The 24,949-nt window shown below is 39.9% G+C and overlaps 2 protein-coding genes and 1 pseudogene across 8 annotated transcripts in view; all 3 read right to left on the bottom strand.

Annotated features, from left to right (window-relative positions):
• Nucleotides 1-24,949, bottom strand: part of LOC140915802 (protocadherin gamma-C5-like) — a 384,766-nt gene that overhangs the window by 338,724 nt on the left and 21,093 nt on the right. Inside the window, exons 2-3 of one of the 7 annotated variants that reach the window (XM_073356122.1) lie at nucleotides 18,792-19,076; nucleotides 807-4,348 (exon numbers count right to left, since the gene is read on the bottom strand). The exons of 1 other annotated variant lie outside the window; for it this stretch is intronic. In XM_073356122.1, coding sequence (XP_073212223.1) covers nucleotides 4,292-4,348; nucleotides 18,792-19,076 — 342 coding nt within the window. In that variant the 3' untranslated portion in view covers nucleotides 807-4,291. Of the gene's footprint in view, nucleotides 1-806; nucleotides 4,349-9,262; nucleotides 11,994-18,791; nucleotides 19,077-24,949 lie in introns of those variants that run through there. 5 more of the 7 variants (XM_073356143.1, XM_073356153.1, XM_073356112.1 and 2 more) reach the window with 5 other exon arrangements.
• LOC140915805 (protocadherin beta-16-like) lies at nucleotides 807-3,998 on the bottom strand (annotated as a pseudogene).
• On the bottom strand, nucleotides 19,924-21,404 carry LOC140915804 (protocadherin beta-1-like). Its single transcript, XM_073356160.1, has one exon. The coding sequence runs from the start codon at nucleotides 21,210-21,212 to the stop codon at nucleotides 19,980-19,982; it is 1,233 nt and encodes a 410-aa protein (XP_073212261.1). The 5' UTR covers nucleotides 21,213-21,404; the 3' UTR covers nucleotides 19,924-19,979.

Here is a 24,949-nt window from a genome sequence, read left to right as displayed (position 1 = left end):
TTGTCTTTTGAGTAAGATCTAAGGTGCAATTTACCACGGGTAAGTGACTGGTCCTTTGTGAGCGGAAGCAACCTAAATACTGCTATGATTCTTGGTGTAAGCAACCATCTATCACAGAGGTAAGATCACCTGGCTAGCTGGACAGACTGGAGTACACAAGGGCACTGTCTGTGACTCCATGTTAAGGCTGTTATGGTGCCTGAGGCTTTACACTTGATAGTTGGTTGGTGAAATCTGAACTCACATCCAATTTGAGGTTTGTGCCCTGGTTCCGAACAATCGTTCCTGAGGTTGGTACTCAGGCTCTAGAGTCAATGGAGGCAGCATTACAAACGGTTAAATAATTTGAGGGAAGATTACTTTATTACTCAAGGAGACACTCGGAAGATAATGCACAAGAGGTAGAGTTCTGGTTCTAATTTATTAATCTCCTCAGCAGAGAAATCTCCTCAACGACACTTTTCTTGTGTAGAATTTAATTCTCCTTTCTTTATTGCTCAAAGACAATTGCCGCTTTCAATTATGAGTTGAAATACCATAGTGGAGTATACGGCTCTCACGGATTTCCCCATTACCTTGTCACACTTTTTTCTTAAAAATTGTTAAGCAACAGATACAGATATAGGTCATATATGTCATCGGATCATCCGATAAATTGCTAACAAGACAAAACATGCCACAGCAAGCAGCGCCATTATCTGCATGCGTAAGTATAAAATATTATGGTGTATGTATCGAAAAAAATCTGAAAAGTAGTTCATTAAATTGTATGATGATGGTAGAATAGTCATATAGTACTACATTGGTTGGATTAAAACTATTTTTCCTAACATTTATTTCCTGTGGCAACAAAATATCACATTGAAGTTGTTAAGCAAACACACACAAGCAAAACTGATTTAGTAAAACAATGTGAATCACTCTATCAAAAGAAGCGGGAATCTCTTCCCTTTAGCATCTGGAAGCAGCCTGAAAACTACATTTCATTTAGTATATCATCATTGTCTGAAGGTATGTGACTGTCACATTGTGTACAATTACATTTTATTAAGTTCGATGTGACTGCGAAATTTAACTAAGCGAAGTTTATGAAGGAGAAGGGTTTCGGAACCTGTTAATTCTACAAAGATATTCAGAAATGTTATAAAGGAATCAGAAAAGTATTTATCCAAATAAACAGTCCAGTACACCATGCTTTGTAATTAACCCTTGGTTTTGCTAAGCATAAAAGGAAAATATTGTGTTACAGCGCATATACACTTTCCAGAAGTTTCAAACAAAAAAACAGAAAAACAAAAACTCAGCAAGTCATCCTAATCCCTTTAGGGACCAAATTCTGTTTCTCTCAGTTATGTAGTTCCTTTAACTTCTTATACAGTGTCAAATGACACTACAGTCCTGGATAAAACTTCAGTATCATTTTGTGTGAAAAACATCAACCCACTTCATAAACACATATAACAAGATTTAAAGAAAAACAATGAAAAATAATATCAACGTATACTCATATGATTTTCTGAGTCCACCTCCTTACTGGGGTTAAGAATATTCTGAAAATCCGCTTCTCTCTCAACATTCCCTTCTATATTACAGTGCTGAGCTGGGAGACTGGGAATGGCGGTTTCAGAAACTTGAATTCGCTGTTACCCGAACCAGTTGTTAAACAGACTTCATAAAGATAAGTGTGGGACAGAGTTCCCGTATCACTTACATCAACCAAGTTACTCATAAAGTTACAATCTCCATAAACCATACCAGAGGTTGACATGTAATTCTCCTTAAATTGTTTTTTGTTACATAATTTAACTATGAGATTCATTAGCGCAACCAGGAAGAGAAATGAAATTAAAGCCAATGAAATTGCTAAATACATAGTTAATGTACTGCCGTTTTCCTCCTCCTGAGTCGAGTCAGTGAGTGGCATATGTGCGTCAGAGAATCCCTCCACCAGAAGGATATTCAGCACCGCAGTAGTGGAAAGAGGCGGTCGTCCATTGTCGCTAACAAGGATGGTGAGTTTCTGCCTGAAAGAGTCTCGCTCAGTTATTGGCTTGGTGGATCTTATTTCCCCATTTTAAAGCTCCACCATGAATAGACCAGAATCAGTTGCCCCGAAGAGTTGGTAGGAAAGCCAAGGCTTCTGAGCAGACTCTCCACCTACAGCCACCACCTTAGTTACAAGACAGCCTGCCTCCGCTGTTCTGGGAGCCAAGTCAACTGAGGCAGAAGAGCTGTTCTGCGGGGGGAATAAAATAACTGGAGAGTTGTCATTTTCGTCAGTAATGGTTACATGGACTGTGACATTTGTGCTTAATGGAGGAGAGCTAAAGTCTGAAGCTTGTACCAGGACATCGATATTTGTTATAAGCTCATAGTCCAATGACCGTAGAACATATATATTTCCGTTTTCAGAATTAATAGATATGTAGGAATATAAGGACTGGTCAACTTTCCGAGCAGGCATTATAGAATATTTCACGTTGGCATTCTGTCCTAAATCCTGATCAACAGCAGTTACGGGGCCAATTAATGCAGTTGGATTATTGTTCTCATGCACATACATGGTGCAAAATGCCCGATTAAACAGAGGGGCATTGTAATTGATGTCCGATATTTGCATCGTAATGTCTTCAGTGGTAGTAAGCGACGAGGGGGACCCTGAGTCTGTAGCGGTGATGGTTATAACATACTGTGAATCTTTCTCTCTGTCCAGAGGTTTTTCTGTCACCAGTTCATAATAATTCTTGAAAGCTGGTTTTAGAGCAAAAGGCAGTTGATCTTCAATAGAACAAGATGTTCTCCCATTTTCCCCGGAGTCGAGATCCTTAATGCTGAAAAGGGCCACCACTGTCTTAGGAGATGAGTTTTCTGGTATGAGGCTCATGAGCGATGAGCTGTAGCTCACGAAAGCTTATGCTCAAATACATTTGTTAGTCTCTAAGATGCCACAAGTACTCCTTTTCTTTTTTCAGGGGGATTGTCATTCACATCCAAAACTTCCACAAGGACTTTGCAGAGTGCAGACAGACCTCCGCCATCTGTGGCTCGAATACCAATCTCGTATTTTTCAGTAAGTTCAAAATCCAGAGGCTTTACTATTCGGATTTCACCACTCAGAGGGTTTATCTTGAATGCTGAATGGCTCTTCCCCGCATTTTGACTGAATGAATAAACTATCTCCCCATTAAGTCCTTTATCTAACTCAGTTGCTATGACCGTGGCAACCATAGAGTCTTCTGGGCTGTTTTCCAAAGTCTTAACTTTGTACAACTCCCGAGTAAAGATAGGAGCGTTATCATTTACATCCAGAACCATGACGTGTATTTGTGCTGTACCGGATCTTGGGAGAGAGCCACCATCTACAGCAGTGAGAATGAAACTGATCTCAGGCTGCTCCTCTCTGTCCAGTGATTTTTCCAATACTAGCTCTAAGTATTTATCACCATCATTTTGATCCCGTTAAAATATTCATTAGGAGGAATGATAGTATAATTCTGGAGGTTGTTACTTCCCACATCAAAATCCTGAGCGCCCTCTAGTGGAAAACGAGATCTAGGATCAATTGTTTTCGGGATCTTGAAAATTAATTTGTCCTCAGAGAAAACTGGAGAATGGTCATTGATATAATAAATTTCCACTTCAGCTCAAAAGAATTGCAATGGATTTTCCAGTAATAATTGAAAATGTATAGTGCACATGACAATTTTCCTACAAATCTCCTGGAGATCTATTCGGTCTTCAATTAGCAAAGCCCCTGTACTGCGTTCAGATTGAAAGTGCTGCTTGCTGTCTTCTGAAACAATCCGGGCCCCACGGGCAGACAGTTTTCTCAAATCCAGCCCCAGATCCTTTGCAATATTAGCTACAACGGACCCATTTTCCATCTCTTCGGGTACAGAATAGTGAATCGTTTCAGAGAGAACATAAGGTGCAGAGACAGAAACACAGAAACACAGAACTTGCCTTGTTAATGCGATTTTCAGGTTTGTCGTCGCCATTCGTCTCACAAATCTACTCCAAAACAGTCAGGAAGTCCCCTTATTTTCCAGACGAAAATATTGCAGAATGTGGAAAAGTAGATTGTATTGTATATCCCTTTTGGTACATGTAAAGCTATAATGTCGCTTCCGAACGCGCTAAACATTGTTCAGTCCCTCATTCCTTGCAAAGTAATACCGCGGTGTCTGCGCTCCGGCGTCCCTGACCGATACTGTCTGGCTGAACTGCCGGGTTTACTGGACGCACACTTCTGTTTCAGCGCCGCCTTGGCCAATAGCACCACCAAGCGGCTTTAAAAAGGGATTCTTCCCGTTTCAAAATATTCTTCCAATGATTTTCCTCCTTTGAGCTTCAGAAAAAGTAATAAAATGATTAATAAAATTAATAAAAGTAATTAAATAGATAAAAACGTTGCATAAATTCTGGATGGAGAAAAAAGCTTTATTTCAGAAATGAAAAATGCATGGATATCTATCAGTATAATATAATATAACAAAACAGAAAAGATAAATTATCATTGCAAAATGTCTGCACACTTCAGTTACCGCTGATCTTTTAAAAGTAAAAAAGAATAAAACTAGGACTACATTTTTTCACAAAAAACAGTATGCTGTTTTACTAAAGCCCGTTTAGGAGTGTATGTGAAAAACCTGCCCTTCCACTCCGTTATCTCGAAGATATCACATTTATTGTCTGTACTTAGGAAGAGGAGTAACAGAATGCTGAATTTCTCTTGTCCTCACCCGTTTTACAAATACATAACATGGCACTAGTTCATTCTGTTGTTATGTCCCCGTGTCGGCCATCACCAGGCATGATCTAATAACTAATGAGGCTCCAGGCTTTCCTGCCGCAAGGAGAGGTGGCTGGAAAGCACTACCAGGATTTTGATGACACAGCTCATTTCTACCAAATGCGCATTTCAACCGGAAATCAGAGTCAAGGAATGAGGATGCGGAGCCACACTACATTCAACCAGTCTCAGGTGTAGAAGAGAATAAAACCATCTGAAACCGTACATCTATTAATCTAAATCGATTAATCAGTGGTTTTAAATACCCACGAAGGCGCACACACACACACAAACTGGTTCATACCCTTGTATTCACCAAGGCAGCAAGCTAATTTTCCGAACTGGTCACTGGAACTACACACAAAGCTGGCCACATACCGGACCTAATATTTGGACTGCGAGTAAACAGGGAAGAAATGAATAATACTCGCTTTCCTGATCCAATCACCACTTCCTCTGGATAGAGATCATTGCTCTTCCCAACCCTTGATTCAATAAATAGTCTGAAAAACAAATTGCCCTCCCTATCTTCCTCGCGATCGTAAAAGTTAGTGATTCCACCGAACTTCCAAACTGTCCTAAAGGATACAAGGAACCAGACACAGACACAGAGTTCTTACAGCTTTAGGAACAACGTAGTCATCTGATGTCCTATGTAACTGATATTCTGCTCTTACTCTCTCATCGCACACAGGTGACTTTGATTCACGGATGAACTGTGCCAGATGATGCAGGACAGCAGAAAGGTAAGCATGCTGGTGGTTTAAGACAAACTTTTTCAGATCCACAGCAGCTCAAGGACGAGGACTTACTGAAAACACAAGCCTCAGCAATTGTCTTCTGTGAAATCACAGTATCCACACATGCCGTGTGGGAAGTCCACCATGTGTGAAATGGATCTTTGCCCGTGTGCTGTTGAAAACCTGCGAACAGCACATAGGTCCCCTCCGGAAGGAAATAACCAATGTATCCTTCAGGGAAGGCACTCTCCCAACCACTCTGAAATGAGCCCTAATCAGTCTGACTCTCAGGAAATCACTGGATGCCAATAACCTTTTTAATTTTTCTTTATCCCAACTTCATTGGGTATAACCAACCTATAATTAGCTGACCTGCTGGACTTTTCCCAGTCCCAGCTCAGTCCACACAGCTATGCTAATGATGATGGGAAACCATCTCAGGAACAATGACAACAGACAAACATTCAAGGCTTAGATTTCCAGACCTATCAGCTCCCTTGGGGATCAATGATCACAGGAAATTGCTGTCCCCTTTCAACAGGGAGATTGAGAATAGAGACATTCTATAGAGTCCAGAGAGCCATGAAGGGCAACTATTTCTAGTCCCTTAAAGGTCTCCTTACTAGACTTCAAGGGGATCCCTTAGATTGTAGGTTCCTCATAACAGGGAATGTCTTTTTATGTGTTTGAAAAACCTCAACAGGTAGTCAACACCAGAGTAAATAAATAAATAAGCAGTCAGTCTCTTTTACTTTTCAATCTATACATGGCATTTCTTTAAACAGGCCCAGAGTGTTCATAGGCTCAAATGCTTCCTGTACATGGATAAAGCCAAGATTTATGTCTCCTGACTTCCTTCATCCAACCATAAAGTGGCATTTTAACAACTGAATTAAATGAATTCGTGGATTAAATCAAAATAATAAAGGGCAAAATAGCCTAATCATAGAGTTAAAATGTTTACAATTTCATGACAAAAAGACAGGTTTCAGAGTAACAGCCGTGTTAGTCTGTATTCGCAAAAAGAAAAGGAGTACTTGTGGCACCTTAGAGACTAATTGGTTAGTCTCTAAGGTGCCACAAGTACCCCTTTTCTTTATGACAAAAAGAGTTAAATAAATCAAATACCTAAAATTTGAAAACAAGTCTCTCGAAATAGTTTATATCTATTAAACACATGCACACACTTCTTTAAGCAACCTATTAAATATCATATAGCCACATATCGGGAAAGTACACAAATAGAATCGATTGCCAGTACATAATAAAACTGATGTCAAGTGTAACATAAACACTGAAAAATCATGAAGAACATGGTTGCTCGATAAAAGGAGAACAGCAAAAACAGAATTGTATAAGCTAATAGTTCACCTGGACATCGATAACAAATCGTTTCGCAAAGCGTTCTTTTGAAAATCTGGGTTATTCCAAATTTGCGTATCAACATTGAAATGTTGATTTAGGAACTGAGAATAAAGTATTGGGGATAGTGCGCCCATACCCATAATAATTAGGCTTTTCTCTATACTGTTCGGACCTGTTATTATCCTGATGGTTCTTATTTCCCCATTATGGAGTTCCACAATGACCTGGTTCGGTGGCCTTCAGAGTTTGGCAGGAAAGCCCAGATTTCTGACCAGAATCTCCACTACTGACATCACAAGGTAACCCGCCTCTGCTGCTCTGCAAATCAGTTCTATAGCATGGGAGGTGCTGTTTGAAGAAGGTATAAAATTATGGGGGCGTTGTCATTTGTATGGATTCTAAATATTCATTTAAAATGTATCCAGCTATTATGGAGGCAAGGGAAATTCTGTAAAGAACAGTATAATGTCTCAGAGAGCAGCTAGCCTAAAACAAGAGCTCATCCCAGCTGAGCCAATACAAGTGGGTCGGGCTACACTGTCGGAGTGGGATTATGAGGCCCCATACCGAGCATACCTAGAGCCTCGATTAGTTTCATGGGTAACAGTGAGTCAATATAACAGTGTGGAACTGGCTAGGTCCATTAATTTATTGTCTCCAATTCCCGGTTAACCCACACTTATGGCAAAGTCTGATTTTTAATAACACCAGCACTCTTTAACAAAAGCACAAATCAGTACACCCTACTAGGACATTCCAGAGTATTTCCAAAAAAGATAGACTAATAATGTCCTTATAATATGCATACACAATGCACCATTAGTATTTCAATATTCTCCAACTCTTCTCACATCTGTTCATTGCTGAAGATATCTAATAACCCAAATATTTCTAAACCAAATTACATAAAATACAAAACATTAAATGGTTTCAGAGTAACAGCCCTGTTAGTCTGTATTTGCAAAAAGAAAAGGAGTACTTGTGGCACCTTAGAGACTAACCAATTTATTTGAGCATGAGCTTTCCTGAGCTACAGCTCACTTCATCAGATGCATGCTGTGGAAACTGCAGCAGACTTTATTTATACACAGAGAATATGAAAAAATACCTCCTCCCACCCCACTGTCCTGCTGGTAATAGCTTATCTAAAGTGATCATCAGGTGGGCCATTTCCAGCACAAATCCAGGTTTTCTCACCCTCCACCCCCCCACACAAATTCACTCTCCTGCTGGTGATAGCCCATCCAAAGTGACAACTCTTTACACAATGTGCATGATAATAAAGTTGGGCCATTTCCTGCACAAATCCAGGTTCTCTCACCCCCTCACCCCCCTCCCAAAAACCACACACACTTCAATCTGTCTGGTCACGCAATCACAGACATGAAGGTCGCTATCTTAAAACAAAAAAACTTCAAATCCAGACTCCAGCAAGAAACTGCTGAATTGGAATTCATTTGCAAATTGGATACTATTAATTTAGGCTTAAATAGAGACTGGGAGTGGCTAAGTCATTATGCAAGGTAGCCTATTTCCTCTTGTTTTTTCCTACCCCCCCCCCCCCAGATGTTCTGGTTTAACTTGGATTTAAACTTGGAGAGTGGTCAGTTTGGAGGAGCTATTCCCAGCAGGAGAGTGAGTTTGTGTGTGTATGGGGGTGGGGGGGATGTGAGAAAACCTGGATTTGTGCTGGAAATGGCCCACCTTAATTATGCACATTGTAGGGAGAATGGTCACTTTGGATGAGCTATTACCAGCAGGATAGTGAGTTTGTGTGTTTGGTTTTTGGGAGGGGGGTGAAGGGGTGAGAGAACCTGGATTTGTGCAGGAAATGGCCCAACTTTATTATCATGCACATTGTGTAAAGAGTTGTCACTTTGGATGGGCTATCACCAGCAGGAGAGTGAATTTGTGTGGGGGGGTGGAGGGTGAGAAAACCTGGATTTGTGCTGGAAATGGCCCACCTGATGATCACTTTAGATAAGCTATTACCAGCTGGACAATGGGGTGGGAGGAGGTATTTTTTCATATTCTCTGTGTATATATAAAGTCTGCTGCAGTTTCCACGCATGCATCTGATGAAGTGAGCGGTAGCTCAGGAAAGCTCATGCTCAAATAAATTGGTTAGTCTCTAAGGTGCCACAAGTACTCCTTTTCTTTTTGCGAAAACATTAAATGTACACAGATAAATACTAAATTCAAATTGTAAAGGTAATATTTATAGGTACGTTAGAGTGTGAAAGGAATAGCTTTCTGAATAATTTTGAAAATAAAAACCTCTCCATTATCTTTTAATGTAAACTTTAAATAAATAATAAACGAAAATGAAATAAAAAGACTGTAGAAGATCAGAAATTAATCTAACCTGGTTCGCTGATTCCACGTCCGTGTTCAGCTGGAAGTTAGTAAGAAGATCCTGTTCTTTTCCAGAGTCCGTTCCAGCAATGCCATGCTGAGGTGGGAGAGAGGGGGTAATGGGTCTGAGGAATTTGAATTCGCTGTTTCCTGATCCAGTTGTTAAACAGACTTCATAACGATAACTGTGAGACAGAGTTCCGTTACCCGTTACATCTACCAAATTATTTTGGAAGTTGCTATCACCATAAAAATTACCAGAAGCAGACATGTATCTTTCTCCATAATGTCTTCTTCTATAAAGCTTGGTAGTTATAAATACTATTATTGACACACAAAAAACAAACGATACTAAGCACAAGGAAATTATTAAGTACACAGTTAATGTGCCATTCTCTTCCTCTTCCACAGCTACATCTGTAAACTGCATGTATGCGTCCGAAAAGCCTTCCACTAGAGCTATGTTCAGAGTTGCAGATGAAGAAAGGGGCAATTCTCCGCTGTCTCTAACAAGCACAATGAGTTTTTGCTTCATCGTATCTCGGTCTGTTATTAGCCTCGTGGTTCTGATTTCACCATTTGGGGAAGCCACAGTGAAGAGACCTGGGTCAGTGGCCTTCAACAAGTGATAGGAAAGCCAAGAATTCTGACCGGAATCCCCATCCACAGCCACCACCTTCGTCACCAGGTAACCCGCCTCCGCCGATCTGGGAACTAGGTCATTAGCTGGGGAGCTGATGTTCTGCAGAGGGTATAAAATGAAGGGCGCGTTGTCATTTTCATCAATTATCACAACTCGGACAACGACTTCAGAGCTCAGTGGAGGGGACCCGCCATCTGCAGCTCTCACAGTGACCTGGAACTCTTTTATCTGTTCATAATCCATGGATCGCAGAGCGTACACATTCCCATTTTCCGAGTTTATGGAGATAAAAGAGAGAAGCGGAAGGCCACCTACCTGGGCAGGCAACAGAGAGTATGTCACTTTGGCATTCTGCTCTGAGTCTGAATCAAAAGCATTGACTTTCCCTATCAAGACGGCTGGGCCGTTGTTTTCTCGGACATACATAGTGTATGATGTTTGATTGAACTCTGGGGAATTGTCATTAATGTCTGATATTTTCACGACGATTCTCTCCTCAGTGGAGAGACTGGGAGTTCCCAAATCCCTGGCTGTGATGGTGATGTTATACTCCGATACTTTCTCTCGGTCAAATGTATTTTCGGTCACTAAAGAGTAGGAATTTTTTGAAGTTGGTTTTGCAGAAAACGGCAGATCGTCTTCTATGGAGCAGACTGTTCTCCCGTTGTCCCCAGAATCACGGTCTCTGACATTGAAGAGGGCCACCACTGTCTCAAGAGAGGAATCTTCAGGTATCGGGCTAATAAGAGATGTTACTTTCACCTCTGGGGCATTGTCATTGACATCCACCACCTCCACCAGGATTTTGCTGTGCGCTGACAGCCCCCCGCCATCTGTAGCTTGAACGTCTATTTCATAGGTTTCTGTTTCCTCAAAATCTAGTGGTCCCAAAAGTCGAATCTCCCCATTTACCGGGTTTATACTGAATGCGTTGACACTCTTTTTGGATTTTTGGCTAAATGAATATGATATTGCTCCATTAATTCCTTCGTCTGAATCAGTTGCGGAAACTGTCAGAACCACGTAATCTTGTTCAGAATTTTCCAAAATCCGTGCTCTATAAAGAGTTTGGGAAAACTCGGGAATATTATCATTGCTATCCAGAACAGTTATTCGTACCTGCGCTGCACCGGACCGCGCTGGGGAGCCTCCGTCTATCGCAGTCAGCATGAAGCTAATTTCTGCCTGCTCCTCGCGATCCAAAGGTGTCTTCAACACCAGCTCCGCGTACTTCCTGCCGTCGCTGCGATGGCGAGTGTATACGCGGAAATGGTCCGTTGAACTGATGGCGTAGCTCTGCAGGCTGTTGTTCCCGACATCTAAATCCTGGGCGTTTGTCAGAGGGAATCGGGACCCAGGCGGAGTGGTTTCGGGCATCTTTAGAAGCAGCTGATTCTCTGAGAACTCCGGAGAATGATCATTTACATCATAAACCCTCACCTCAGCCCGATAGGACTGCAAGGGATTTTCCAGTATTATTTCAAAATGCAGAATGCAGGGGTCAGTTTGCCCACACAGTTCCTCTCTGTCCATTTTCTCTTTAATAAACAAGTCCCCGGTGTTGCTGTTTAGCTGGATATGCTGGCGGCTGCTTTCGGAAACCACACGGGCCTTGCGAGCAGACAGTTGCTTCTCGTCTAGCCCGAGATCCTTTGCTACATTAGCCACAAAGGACCCGCTTTCCATTTCCTCAGGCACAGAATAGCGAAGTGTTCCGGGTCCGAGGGCCCACACGCAAAGAAATAAAATGAGAAACACTACTTGCCTAATGATTGTTGTTCTCCTCTGCTTATCCGCCATTTTTAATGCGAAAATATAAAGAGCTCTGTAGTGAAATAATGTCACTTGCTGTAGTCTCTTCTGTAGTTCCCGAGAGCTGTGTGCATCCCTGCTCCTGCATACATAAACTATTCCAGTCTCGCGCGAATGTTTTAAGTTGTCGATCTCTGTTCTCCTTAGCCAATACTGCCACCAAGCGTCTCAGCTGATACTGATTGCATTTTGAATCGATTTATAAAGATCTGTAATTTTGTTGTATATTTGCCATCCGCTATCAGTCTCGCATGTAAATGGAACAGTTACATCTGCAAAGTATTTAAGTCTGTTTAGTGTAAAACAGAAGTGAATGTAAAGGAAATGTAGAAGGCAGAGCTACAGATATCTTTTATATGCATATTTATAATTTGAGAATTCTACTTATTCTGAAAATCCTTTTCCGACTCTGGAAGTCTCTTTTACAACACAATGACTTCCCTTGGGGGAGAGTTGTCGAATCTTTCAGTTCCTTACAGCCGCATTCAAGTTACTAAATTCGTGAAAATAGTACCCAGCCACTGCAGTAGATTTCTGAATCCACTGCATCTTTAGAAAGCACTGACTGGAAAAATAATATGGAATGTTTGATATAAACTTGTAATTTTTTTGGTACATCAGTCAGGCTAGTTATTTCATTAGCTAGCAATATATCCCCAGGTATTTCAAATATTGAACCACATCCTGCCCGTGAATTTTAAGTGGGAGGTCTCATTGATTCCGGTAATAACATGCCCTTTGTGAACAGTTAATATCCAAAAAGAGTCTGGGTTTGGGGTTGGTGTTTTTCTTGTTACTTTCTTCTGTCAGACAAGTCTGACTATTTTGTCCTAGATTCATATGTCCATATGTGTGTTAATATTCAACCAATCTGACTATAACACAGAATGTTATTTTCAAGCAAAACTAACAATCCTTGTTTTCACAGCTTTCTCTGTATTCCTTTTATAACAGTTCTCCTGATGGAGCTGGTTTGGGCACTGCTAAATTAGAGTGCTTATTCTATTCCAGAAATTAGCATATTAAAACCAAAAAAATTCTAGAAGTCTCTTTTGGATGGGGATAATTCCTCAGGAGTCCTAATAGAAACAGTCATGTCAAGAGTCCATCCATTTTACTTCGGTTGACAAGGTTAGCATTTCCTCTGTTCTTTTGGATTGAAGGTGGGGGGACAGATGATTATTTCTTGGGATTCTTTCTTTTATACTTGCCCCTCTCAGATTTTGGAAGGCATTGGGTGGAAAGCTGTAGCTATCTTTAGAAATTGCACATTGGTACCTTCTTTTATTTTTGTGAAATCTGCAGTGAAAGTGTTCTTAAAATGAACAACATGTGCTGGGTCATCATCTAAGACTGCTATAACATGAAATATATAGCAGAAATGCAGGTAAAACAGAACTGGAGACATACTATTCTCCCCCAAGGAGTTCAGTCACAAATTTAATTAACGCTTTATTTTTTTAACAAGCATCATCAGCATGGAAGCATGTCCTCTGGAATGGTGGCTAAAGCATGACAGGGCATACAAAAAATGTTTATGCAATGCTGGCTACAAAAGTGCCATGCAAATACCTGTTCTCACTTTCAGGTGACATTGTAAATAAGAAGGGGGTGGCATTATCTCCTGTAAATATAAACAAACTTGTTTCTCTTAGTGATTGGCTGAACAAGAAGTAGGACTGAGTGGACTTGTAGGCTCTGAAATTTTACATTGTTTGCTTTTGAGTGTAGTTATGTAACATTTGTAAGATGCACTTTCATGATACTTGTACAGTACTTGTATGAAGTGAATTGAAAAATACTATTTCTTTTGTTTATCATTTTTACAGTGCAAATATTTATAATAAAAATAATATACACTTTTATTTAAATTACAACACAGAATACAATATATCTGAAAATGTAGAAAACATCCAAAATATTTCATAATTTTCAATTGGTATTCTATTGTTTAACAGTGTGATTAAAACTGTGATTAATCATGATTAATTTTTTGAGTTAATTGCATGAGTTAACTGTGATAATCAATAGCCCTAATATATAGCATAGATTTGGAGGTGATATCAATGTAATTGTGATGCTGGCATGCCAGGTGCCAGCTCATGCCAAAGCCCCAAACCAATTCACATATGTATTAGAATAGATTAAAGTGATTGTTAATTGTTTAAGAATGTATTTGGTATTCAACTTAATGAAAACTAATGGGATGTTACATGCATTGTTTTCACTTATACGTATCCTGTTATAATATAATAGCAAACATTTACATTCTATATTCCTCTGTGGCTAAAGAACCCATCAAATGAGAAAGAAGCCTTGCATAATGCAATGAAGAACTTTAACAGGAAAGTGCTAATTTGAAGGCAAGTGGTCACTGTGTGTGCTGATCAGAGATCAAAGACTCTAAATGTGCTCCTATCTCTCTATCAACCAAAGAGCCCATCAGGGTGGTGAGCCTGTCAGCTTGTTTTCTGTGAGACCTCTGGATTCAGGGAAAGATCCTGCATCTCAGGACTGTTTGGACTGTTACAGGGAAGGGTACCAGAAGCAAAGCAGAAATCCCCAGAAACAATCTGGCTACCTTGAAAAGACTTTTCTGCCACCATTTGGGAATTAGAGACTGTGACTCACCTGTAGGTATATTTTATGTGCTTTAACCTCTCAACAGATCTCATTTCCTTTTCTTAGCTAATAAACCTATAGTTAGTTTACTATATAATTGACTACCAGGGTTGCCTTTGGTGTGAGCTCTAGAATGCAACTTGACCTGGGTGACTGGTCTCTTGGGACTGGGAGTAACCTGTAATGTTTGTGATTTTTGGTATAAATGACCATTTATGGTTAAATCCAGTTTGTCTGGGTGCAAGATAGACTGGAAAATCTAGGGGGACTGACTGTAACTCCAAGGTAAAACTATTATAGTATTCCAGGAGTTCACACCTGTTACTGATTTGGTGAAATCTAATCATGGAACCCATCACCAGTTTGGGGTGTCTGCCCTGAGGTAGGCACTCAATGTCCTGAGCTACTCCATATGGCCTGGCAGTAATATATTAAAGCAACTTTTGAAAATTGCACAGGCATCCTGTCAGTGTATTACCTTCCCAATGAGCCATGGGATTAATTTATGGGTTTTCTTTAACCCCTGGTCACCTTCCAATAGCTTCTATATTTTAAAAATGGTCAGCCTGAAAAATACTTTCTTCCCCAAATTTTGCATTTCCCCCCTAAATAATCCATGCCCTTTTCAGTGGGTCAAGCAAACCTGTATACCCCCGAATACCATATATATCAGCCCTTAAAGTCCTAACATTTTTTATGAAAAGAAAGCTATTCTGGGTCATTTTAGGATGTTTTACATTTATAAGTTTCATTTTCCCTCTCTTTTTAAGACCTGCACTTTTCCGTTCATAGTAACAAAGGTACCTGATTTTACCACTGGAAAGATGCAAGAGAAACTCCAAATAACAATTTTTCTAACGCTTTCTAAAATATCCCTAAAATATTTTTCTATAACATCTGAGTAATTTAAAACTACATAATTTATTGGTTAGCTTTATGAACACTCGTTTGTAATGATCTATATATGTCGCCTTTGCTTTCCTGCTCATCACAAACTCGTGGAGATAAAATTAGTATGACACAGAATCGAGTATTCAACAAATATGTGAGGAAAGACAGAGAGAGTTGCCCCGGAAAGATATTCTTGATAAAATGGTTGCGAATCAGTTATATCTCTGTACAATCATTTATAATTGTGTAATGAGGTTGGAATGCATCTGGAGATTGAAAGAAAAGACTCTAACTATACACAATGTTACTGTCAACTTCTTAACATTGATGGTTTTCAGGTGGCTGTTCACTGTTTATGTGAAGTGAGTTGTTCGTTAGAATTAGGATCTTACAGTGGACAAGTTGAATTGGGAAAAAGGAACATCATATAAAGCTGATTGTCATCCTTTTGCTGGCAGTCTCAACAGAAAGAAGGATTGAACTTCTCATTCAATTCATGAGATTGTGGCTCATTCATGGGGAGCTTGGAAGGTGGCATAGCTGCTGCCAATTAAAAGTTAACAGAACACTTTACTTTTATAAAATCCAGCAATGATCCCCAAACTAACATTTACTTATTGTATGAAGGGAACTTGATATAAGCAAAGAGAGATGTACATTTCCCAGAAGTTAGAGTTCATATTGTCTTAAATTTACTCCTGGGGGAATTCTGCACCACTGTGCAATGCAGAATTTTGCAGAAATTAACACTGTGTGTCCAGAATTTCCTTTCCCCCACAGAAATGGGCTGCAGTGATTTTTAGCCCTCTCTTTGAGGGGCTACTGGACCTCACAGAGCCCAGCTCGCACATAGAAGATACTGTTGGGGGGAGGGACAGGGAGCCAGAGGGTTCCTGGCAGATGCAGTTCCCAACATGCCCTGTGAGAAGGTGAGGGCTGTACTCAGGAAACTCCATACTAGCCTGGGACCAAGCATCAGGCTGTTTCTCCCTCTGGATCCCTGAGTTCTGGGGAAGAAAGGGGGCAGATGTCTGGTCTGGGGGGGGGGGAAGGGCACAGCTGGGCTCAGGTGTGTGTGTGAAGGGGACAGAGAAACAGGAACTGGGTTGTTACCAGGATTTCTTAAACACTCTAGTCCTCAGGGGAATTTTTGTGTGTGTCTGTATTGTTACATACTTGCTGACAGGTATTTTGAAACAAATTATCAAAATAATTGAAACTGGTGTAATTATGTAGGGTTATTTTGACAAATAAAATTTGCAGAATTTTAAAATATTGTGCACAGAATTTTTAATTTTTTGATGCAGAATTTTTAATTGTTTGGCACAGAATGCCCCCCCAGGGGTACCCTAAGGAGGCTATTATGGTCCATCATGAAGAGATGCTGAAAACGAATCACAAGGGTCTGCGCCTCAATCTCAGGTTCACTATAGGTATAGTGGGAGGCAAATTCAGCCGTGGTGAATGCAACAGCTAGGATGCAACTTCATAGCCAGTCCAAGCTAATTGGTAATATTTTCTCTTGTCCTTGAAACCCTTGTGTCGACACTACATTGCATGACTAGGTGACTGGCTCCCAAACAAGTGTAGGTGGTGAATAAGAATGATATTTTTTATCCACAGAGGGCCAGATCCAATTCTCACTAAATTCAGTAGTAGACTTCCACATTTTTCAGAGCTACAATGAGAAAGTGAAACAATCTTTACAACTGAAAATGGTTTGGCCAACAGGAAGTGAACTTCAGTCTCCTGGTATGGGTCCCAAGAGTCTTGGTTGAGTACTATATGGGACCCCTGTTAAATACAGCCACAGGATGGAAACCAGCCATTATGCTCTAATATCTCCCAGAAGTTCACAGATACAACATAAATAGCTAATTTCCCCATTTTGCTTTATCTAGAATACCTCGCGTTATTCACTTGCTTTATCAGAACATCTACTCAATTTCATTTTTTGTTTATTAGTCCCTATTTAAATGTGTAAGTGGCAGTAGGGTAAAGAACAGTATAAAAATCAACATGAAATATACTGAAGTTGCAATTACATCTACCTCCTGCACTGAACAGCAAATAGAAAACATGGCTGAACTTCTGGACCGACTCTTCAGTCTATGGATTCCCTCATCTCAATCCTCTGCTTTATCCAGAGAAGAGATATTGTGTGAAATCCTGGCCCATTTAAGTTAGTGGGAGTTTTACCATTAACATTAGTTATCTAGCATTTCACCCATTCAGTCCATGCTATTTCCTGTATTTGAAATCAAATCCTTCATTGAAGTTGACGAGTAATTATAGCGCATACAATCTTTCTCTCTGTATGTGTGTGTGTGCGCCCGTATATATACACACACACACACACACAAACAATTGGTACTAAGATAACATACCGAAATTGAAGCATATGGGGTCGGGGGGGAGGCAGGCAGATGGAAAGACGGTACAAACGGAAGAAGGATGTAGTAACCTTCAAAATGAAGTTATTTTCTTATCCTCAGTGCATCTTGTCAAAATACTATTAAACCATTCTGTATTGACTTTGAAATCTTCAGCAAAACGGATTATTTTATGCCATATTTTTTCAAGATAATAAGACTTTACGATTTTAATGTTTTATAGCTTCTCAAACGATTACATACTTGTCAATATTTTGAGTATTTATTTTTTCCTAGTTTCTCTTTTCTATAACCGGTTAATTGGACTCTAAATCAGAGAGAATACCAAGGAAAAAAACAAAAAAGCAATGCTATTTACCGATACATTTAGCAGGATAGGAGGAATTAATATGCTGATTCAGCTTTCCGGAAACAACGAATGAGCAAAGAATTGGAAAACACACCATTAACTCCCTGCATAGGATAATTTTAAGGAGAATAACATAAAACCATTCATTTATATTTAAAAAACTTTCATTAATGGAGTTTGACTGTTCTATGGGCCTTCTTTTACGATTCCAAGATATCGATCACAGAGAGGAACTGTTTCCATATTAGAGATATAAACTAAGCACCGCCAGAATTTGCATACTACAAATGCCCTCGGAAAGGAAAGAGAAGAACTCGCCTTGTGAAACGTTGACAGCTCAGGACAACAGTGTTCTTTTCTAAGGGCACAAATCGGCGCTCCCAAAGCAGTTGATTACACATCACTCATTTTCGCACACTCTGACTTCTATTGCATCCGGTAGCTCCGAATCTCTTGTGCAATATCTCTCTCCTCCCCATTCAGAGATTTATTCTCTATATTTCAGTGAAACCATTTTGATGTAACACTTAAAGAAATATTTTAATTTCCACTTCCGTGAAAATAACAAGGTAACATATTTAAGAAACAGTAACACCGATATCTCAACTAAAACCTTAGCAAGTAAAATTATATAATTAACTCCCACCAGTATTAAAATCACTTCCATACACCATATGTATACTGGAGGAAATACAGAGGGATACTGCAAATATTTCAACATAAAAGTTCAATTAATATTATTGAAATCTATACAGGCGTTAAAACAATAATATATTGCATATTGGGCTAGAAAAGAGGGGAAATATATTTAAGCAGCAGAGAGTCTCACCTGACTGGCAGATTCCATTTCGTTATTCAGATGCGAGTTAATAACAAGATCCTGTTCTTTCACGAAATCCGTTCCAGAATTGCTGTGCTGAGCTGGGAGACTGGCGATAACAGGTCTCAGGAAGTTGAACTCGCTAGTTCCCGAACCAGATGTTAAACAAACTTCATAACGATAATTATGAGACAGAGTTCTGTTACGCGTCAAATTATTCTGGAAGTTGCCATCGCCATCAACAATGCCAGAAGCAGACATGCATGTTCCTCCATACTTTCTTCTCCGAAGTAGCTTGATTATTGAAAATATAATTATTGAAATTAGAAAAAGAAACGAAATTAAACACAAAGAAATTACTAAATACGTAGTTAATGTGTCATCCTTTTCATCTCCCTCAACTACATCAGTAAACTGCATATACAAGTCCGAAAACTCATCCACTAAAGCTATGTTCAAAGTTGCAGATGAAGAAAGGGGCAATTCTCCGCTGTCTCTAACAAGCACAATGAGTTTTTGCTTCATCGTATCTCGGTCTGTTATTAGCCTCGTGGTTCTGATTTCACCATTTGGGGGAAGCCACAGTGAAGAGACCTGGGTCAGTGGCCTTCAACAAGTGATAGGAAAGCCAAGAATTCTGACCGGAATCCCCATCCACAGCCACCACCTTCGTCACCAGGTAACCCGCCTCCGCCGATCTGGGAACCAGGTCATTAGCTGGGGAGCTGATGTTCTGCAGAGGGTATAAAATGAAGGGCGCGTTGTCATTTTCATCAGTTATCACAACTCGGATAATGACTTCAGAGCTCAGTGGAGGGGACCCGCCATCTGCAGCGCTCACTGTAACCTGGACCTCTCTTATCTGTTCATAATCCATGGATCGCAGAACGTACACATTCCCATTTTCCGAGTTTATGGAGATATAGGACAGCAGCGGAAGGCCACCTACCTCAGCAGGCAATAGAGAGTATGTCACTTTGGCATTCTGCTCTGAGTCCGAATCAAAAGCCTTGATATTGCCAATCTTTATCCCTGGCCCGTTGTTTTCTCGGACATACAGAGTATATGATGTTTGATTGAACTCTGGGGAATTGTCATTAATGTCGGATATTTTCACTGTGACGGTTTTTTCAGTAGAGAGACTGGGAGATCCCAAATCCTGAACACTGATGGTTATATCATAGGTGGAAACTTTCTCTAGGTCAAGTGTACTTTCACCAGAGAGTAGGAATTTTTGAAAGTTGTTTTTAAAGAAAACGGAACGTCATCTTCTATGGAACATACTGTTCTCCCGTTGTCCCCAGAGTCCCGGTCTCTGACAATGAAAAGCGCCACCACTGTTTCAGCCAAGGAGTCCTCAAGTATCGGGCTGATGAAGGATGTTACTATCACTTCTGGGGCATTGTCATTCACATCTAGAACGACAACAAGCACTTTGCAGTGCGCAGACAGACCCCCGCCATCTGTGGCCTGAATGTTTAACTCGTAAGTCTCAATCATTTCAAAGTCAATTGCGCCTGTGAGTCGAATTTCCCCTGTCATTGGATTTATCTTAAAGGTTTTGCTATTTTCTTTGGATTTTTGGCTGAAAGAATAGCATATTTCCCCATAATTTCCCTCGTCTAAATCAGTAGCAGAAACAGTAACAACCAGATAATCTTTGGGGCTGTTTTCCAGAACTCGGGCTTTGTAAATGGTTTGAGAGAACACAGGGAGATTGTCGTTGGCATCCAGAACAATGATAAGGATTTTTGCTGTGCCGGATCTCGGAGGGGAGCCGCCATCTACAGCCGTGAGCAACAGATTCACCTCCGGCTGATGCTCTCTATCCAATACTTTATCCAGCACTAGCTCTGCATATTTCCTGCCGTCACTGTGTTCACCGGTATACACACGAAAATGGGCATTGGTGCTAATGCTGTAGTTCTGGAGGCTGTTGTTTCCCACATCTAAGTCCTGAGCGCTCTCTAGAGGAAACCGAGATCCTCGGGGAGTCGTTTCCGGGATTTTAAAACGTAGTTCACTTTCCAAGAACACTGGAGAATGATCATTTACATCATAAACCCTCACCTCAATTCGATAAGATTGTAAAGGATTATCCAGGATTATTTCAAATTGCACCGTGCAGGGGTCAGTTTGCCCGCACAATATTTCTCTGTCCACTTTCTCTTTAATAAACATTTCGCCTGTATTGCCATTTAGGTGGAAATACTGGCTGCCGTCTTCAGTAACAATGCGAGTCCTGCGAACAAACAACTCCTTCAGGTCTAGCCCTAGATCCTTTCCTATATTAGCCACAAAGGACCCGCTTTCCATTTCTTCGGGAACAGAATACCGAACTGTTCCGGATCCGATGGCCCACACGTAAAGCAACAGAAGGAGAGACGCGACTTGCCTTTTGAATGCAGTTCTCCTCTCGGTATCCGCCATTGTTTATATAAAAACACATGACAGGGCGATCCTGAAATAATATCACTAGTCGAGATTCATCCCAGGATTCTTATTTCCGGAAGATGTACTTTAATTTCAATATTTCCTTTCTAGAATTTTAATTGATCTGAATCCCTTTGTAGTATTCTCAGCAATTCCAGAGAAAGAGTCTGCACGTCTGATCTTGTGGTCGTGGGATGTTTCATTTCTCAGGAGTGCATTACAATCTGCAGTTGTAAGCCCTTCTTAGCCAACAGCGCCACCAGATGTCTGAACTTTATGTTCGTTATTTTTTTTCCTGATTTTTTAAAAAATGTATAAAATAATATGTTGCGTCGTGTCCTAGACATATTTAAACACATAAAATATTTATTGTTTGATTTGTTGATCGAGATTTATATAGAACCAACAAAAATAACATGAATTGAGATTCTTTTCATAGCATTTTAATATATTTTGTAAGTACATATGAATAGTGCTTGAAAAATTAAAGGATTAAACTATCACATCTACAGTATTTCATTAATCTTTTACCCAAATTATTTCAGTTCTAAAAATTCAGGTTCCTTTTAGAATTGGAATGCCTATCAGAGACATCTGAGATTAGGAGATGTGTGAAATCTTGAATTCCTAATATTCTCCTTTAGCTAGTAAAATAGGTAAAAATAGTATAACTTAAACTGAAGCAGATGCTTCCCCAAACCACAGTAATTTGAAAATTTATAACTGGTCTTTTCATTTTACCCTTATTTCTTTTGGTCTGGATTTATTTATTTTTGTATGCTTTTTACTATAATTTGTACTTAATTGTTTCACAACAGTTACTTCTTTCCATAGCTAATCATAAAGTTGTATTTAATTACTAGAGTCACAGATTCCAAGGCTGAATGGAGCATTGTGCTCATCTAGTCTGATCTCCTGTATGACACAGGCCAGAGAACTTCCCCCATATAATTCCTAGAGAAGATCTTTTAGAAAAACATCCAATCTTGATCTTAAAATTGCAGATGATGAAGAATCCACCATAACCTTTGATAAATTGTTCCAATGGTGAATTATTCACACTGTTAAAAGTTTACATACTATTCTCCTTCTGAATTTGTTTAGCTTCTACTTCCAGCCAGGGGATCCTGTTATATCTTTCTCTGTTACATTGAAGAGCACATTAGCAAATATTTCCCCTTGTAAGTACTTATAAACTATAATCAAATCATTCCTTAATCGTCTCTTTGTTAAGATAAACAGAATTAGCTCCTTGCATCTATCACTATAAGGCATTTTTCTAATCTTTTAATCATTCTAGCCTCTCTTCTCTGTACCTGCTCCTATTTATCAACATCCTCTTGAATTCTGAACACCAGAACTGTATTCCAGTGTTCCAGTAGCCATCACACCAGGGCCAAATACAGAGGTAAAATAATCTCTCTATTTTACTCAGTATTCCCCTGTTTATGCATCCAATAATCATATTAGCCCTTTTGGCCACAGCATTGTACTGGGGAGTTCATGTTCTGCAGATAACCGACCACCTCCAAATCTTTTTCAGAGTCACTGTTTCCCTGGACACAGTCCCCTATCCTGTAAATACAGCCTATGTTCTTTCTTTCTAAATACCTACCTTTACATTTAGCCCCATTAAAAAGCCATATTGTTTGCTTGTATCCAGCTTACAAAATGATCCAGATCACTCTGTATCAGTGACCTGTCTCCTCCCCACCATGACCCCGCCATTTTTGTGTCATATCCAAACTTTAACAGTGACAATTTTATGTTTTCTTCCAGGCCATTGAAAAAAATGTTAAAAAGCATAGGGTCAGTGTGGGATGGCACTAGAAACACACTCTTTGGATGATGATTCCCCATTTACAATTAAATTTTGAGACCTATCAGTTAGCCAGCTTTTAATCCATTTAATGTGTGCCATGATAATTTTATCAGTCCAGGTTTTTAATCAAAATGTCGTGTGGTACCAAATCAAAGGCCTTACAAAAGTCTAAGTATATTATACACACTATTACCTTTATCAATCAAACTTGTGATCTCATCAACAAAAAATATCAAATTAGTTTGACAGGATTTTTGTCCATAAACCCATGTTGATTAGCAGTAATTATATTACCCTCCTTTATTTCTTTATTAATGAATAATATTTATCCCATGCTCCATTATCTTGTCAGGGAGCCATGTCAGACTGACAAGCCTATAATTACCTGGGTGTAAGGAACCAGGGCCTAGGTGGTCTGGCCTAACAGTTACAGCTGGGCTGAGTCTGCATCTCAGGGACAGTAGTCACTGAGCAGGAGTTGGAGGAATCACAACACCCAGGTTCAGTAAGCAAGAGTCAGGGTCAGAGTCAGGCTGAGTTTGGGGACCAGAGGTCAGAGGTAGTACCAGGCTGGAATCAGGGGCAGGAAACAGATTCAAAGTCAGGCTGGGAATGAAGACTGGAGATCGGGAGACAAGGTGAAGTCTGAAGTCACAGCAGGCCAAAGTCTATGTGGTTTCCCAGACAACTACCTGGGGCAACCCCTGAGGTTAAATAGGGCACTTGGCAAGTGAGAGGGCTTCAGGGTACTGTCACTCTGACTCCCTTGGTGGTACTTACTGTGGCACCTACTCTCCACAGTGCTCCCTGAGTGTGGCTCTCTATGACCTCCTGGTAGAAATGTGTGAATGTCAGCTGTTGAGGTTCTGCAGACCCAGGCTCTAGTCCCTGGACCGTTACACTTGGTCATTCCATTTACCCTTGCAAAATATTGACACAGCATTTGCTTTCTTCTAGGCTTCTGGAACTTCTGCAGTGTTTCAAGACTTTTTGAAAATCAACATTAAGGGTCCAGGGAGCTCCCCAGCCAGCTCTTTTAAAGCTCTATGATCCAAGTTATAAGGACCAAACTTTAGTAGCTGCTGTTTATCATCCTCCTGAGATGTTCAGAGAAAATAGCTTCACTATTCTTTGATGTCCCCATCACAATGATGAAATTTTCTGGGAAGGCAAAGAGTATTCAGCATGTGCTATTAATTTTCTGTTTTTATGTGAATATAAGAAATAACAATAATTTATGTCATGTGAATTCCCAGAAAGTATTGGCTTTTCACCAGGAATATTTTTTGGGATAACACACAAAAGATTTTCATAATGAATTTCAACACACATTTTCATCAGGAGTACAATTTTTGTTGACCCAGTATAAAATGCTCCCATTCCAATAAATATGAAGCTGTCACCTATACATTCCCTGTCTGAGCAGTGTATTCGTTGTCTGTTTCATTTATTACCTCGCTAAGCCACCAGAATTCTTTCATTAAGGGTAAAATCCTTTCATTAGTTTGCTGGGTAAGGGCACAGATATCTAAAATGGCAATTTATTTTGATTGTACATAGAAATGAATCTTCTGCCAATGTTTCAATTTCTAATAGGGATTAATTTCCACAGCTTTCATCCTACATTCCTTTATTCCAATGGATTTCCAAACAAAGGTTGTAGACAGCCATTTGGCTATTGATGTAGGTATATGCTAGGTAAGCTATAGGTATAAATCAAAGTGATAATGCAAAAGTCTACAGGCCTCAGAGCCTGTAAGACAATAGCTTAGTTAATCTAATTGAGGACCAAGGCCTAAAACACTTAGTATAAGCAACTAATAGGACTGACCTTCTATCACAAGATGTCACAAAATGGAATGCTGTGATACACAGGTATGCTGAACTGCTGACAAGTAACCACAAAACACCA

Source organism: Lepidochelys kempii, chromosome 8 (assembly GCF_965140265.1).
Source record: "Lepidochelys kempii isolate rLepKem1 chromosome 8, rLepKem1.hap2, whole genome shotgun sequence".
Classification (NCBI taxonomy): domain Eukaryota; kingdom Metazoa; phylum Chordata; order Testudines; family Cheloniidae; genus Lepidochelys; species Lepidochelys kempii.
Note: the sequence above shows the minus strand (reverse complement) of the source record. Positions and strands in the feature narration are given on the sequence as shown.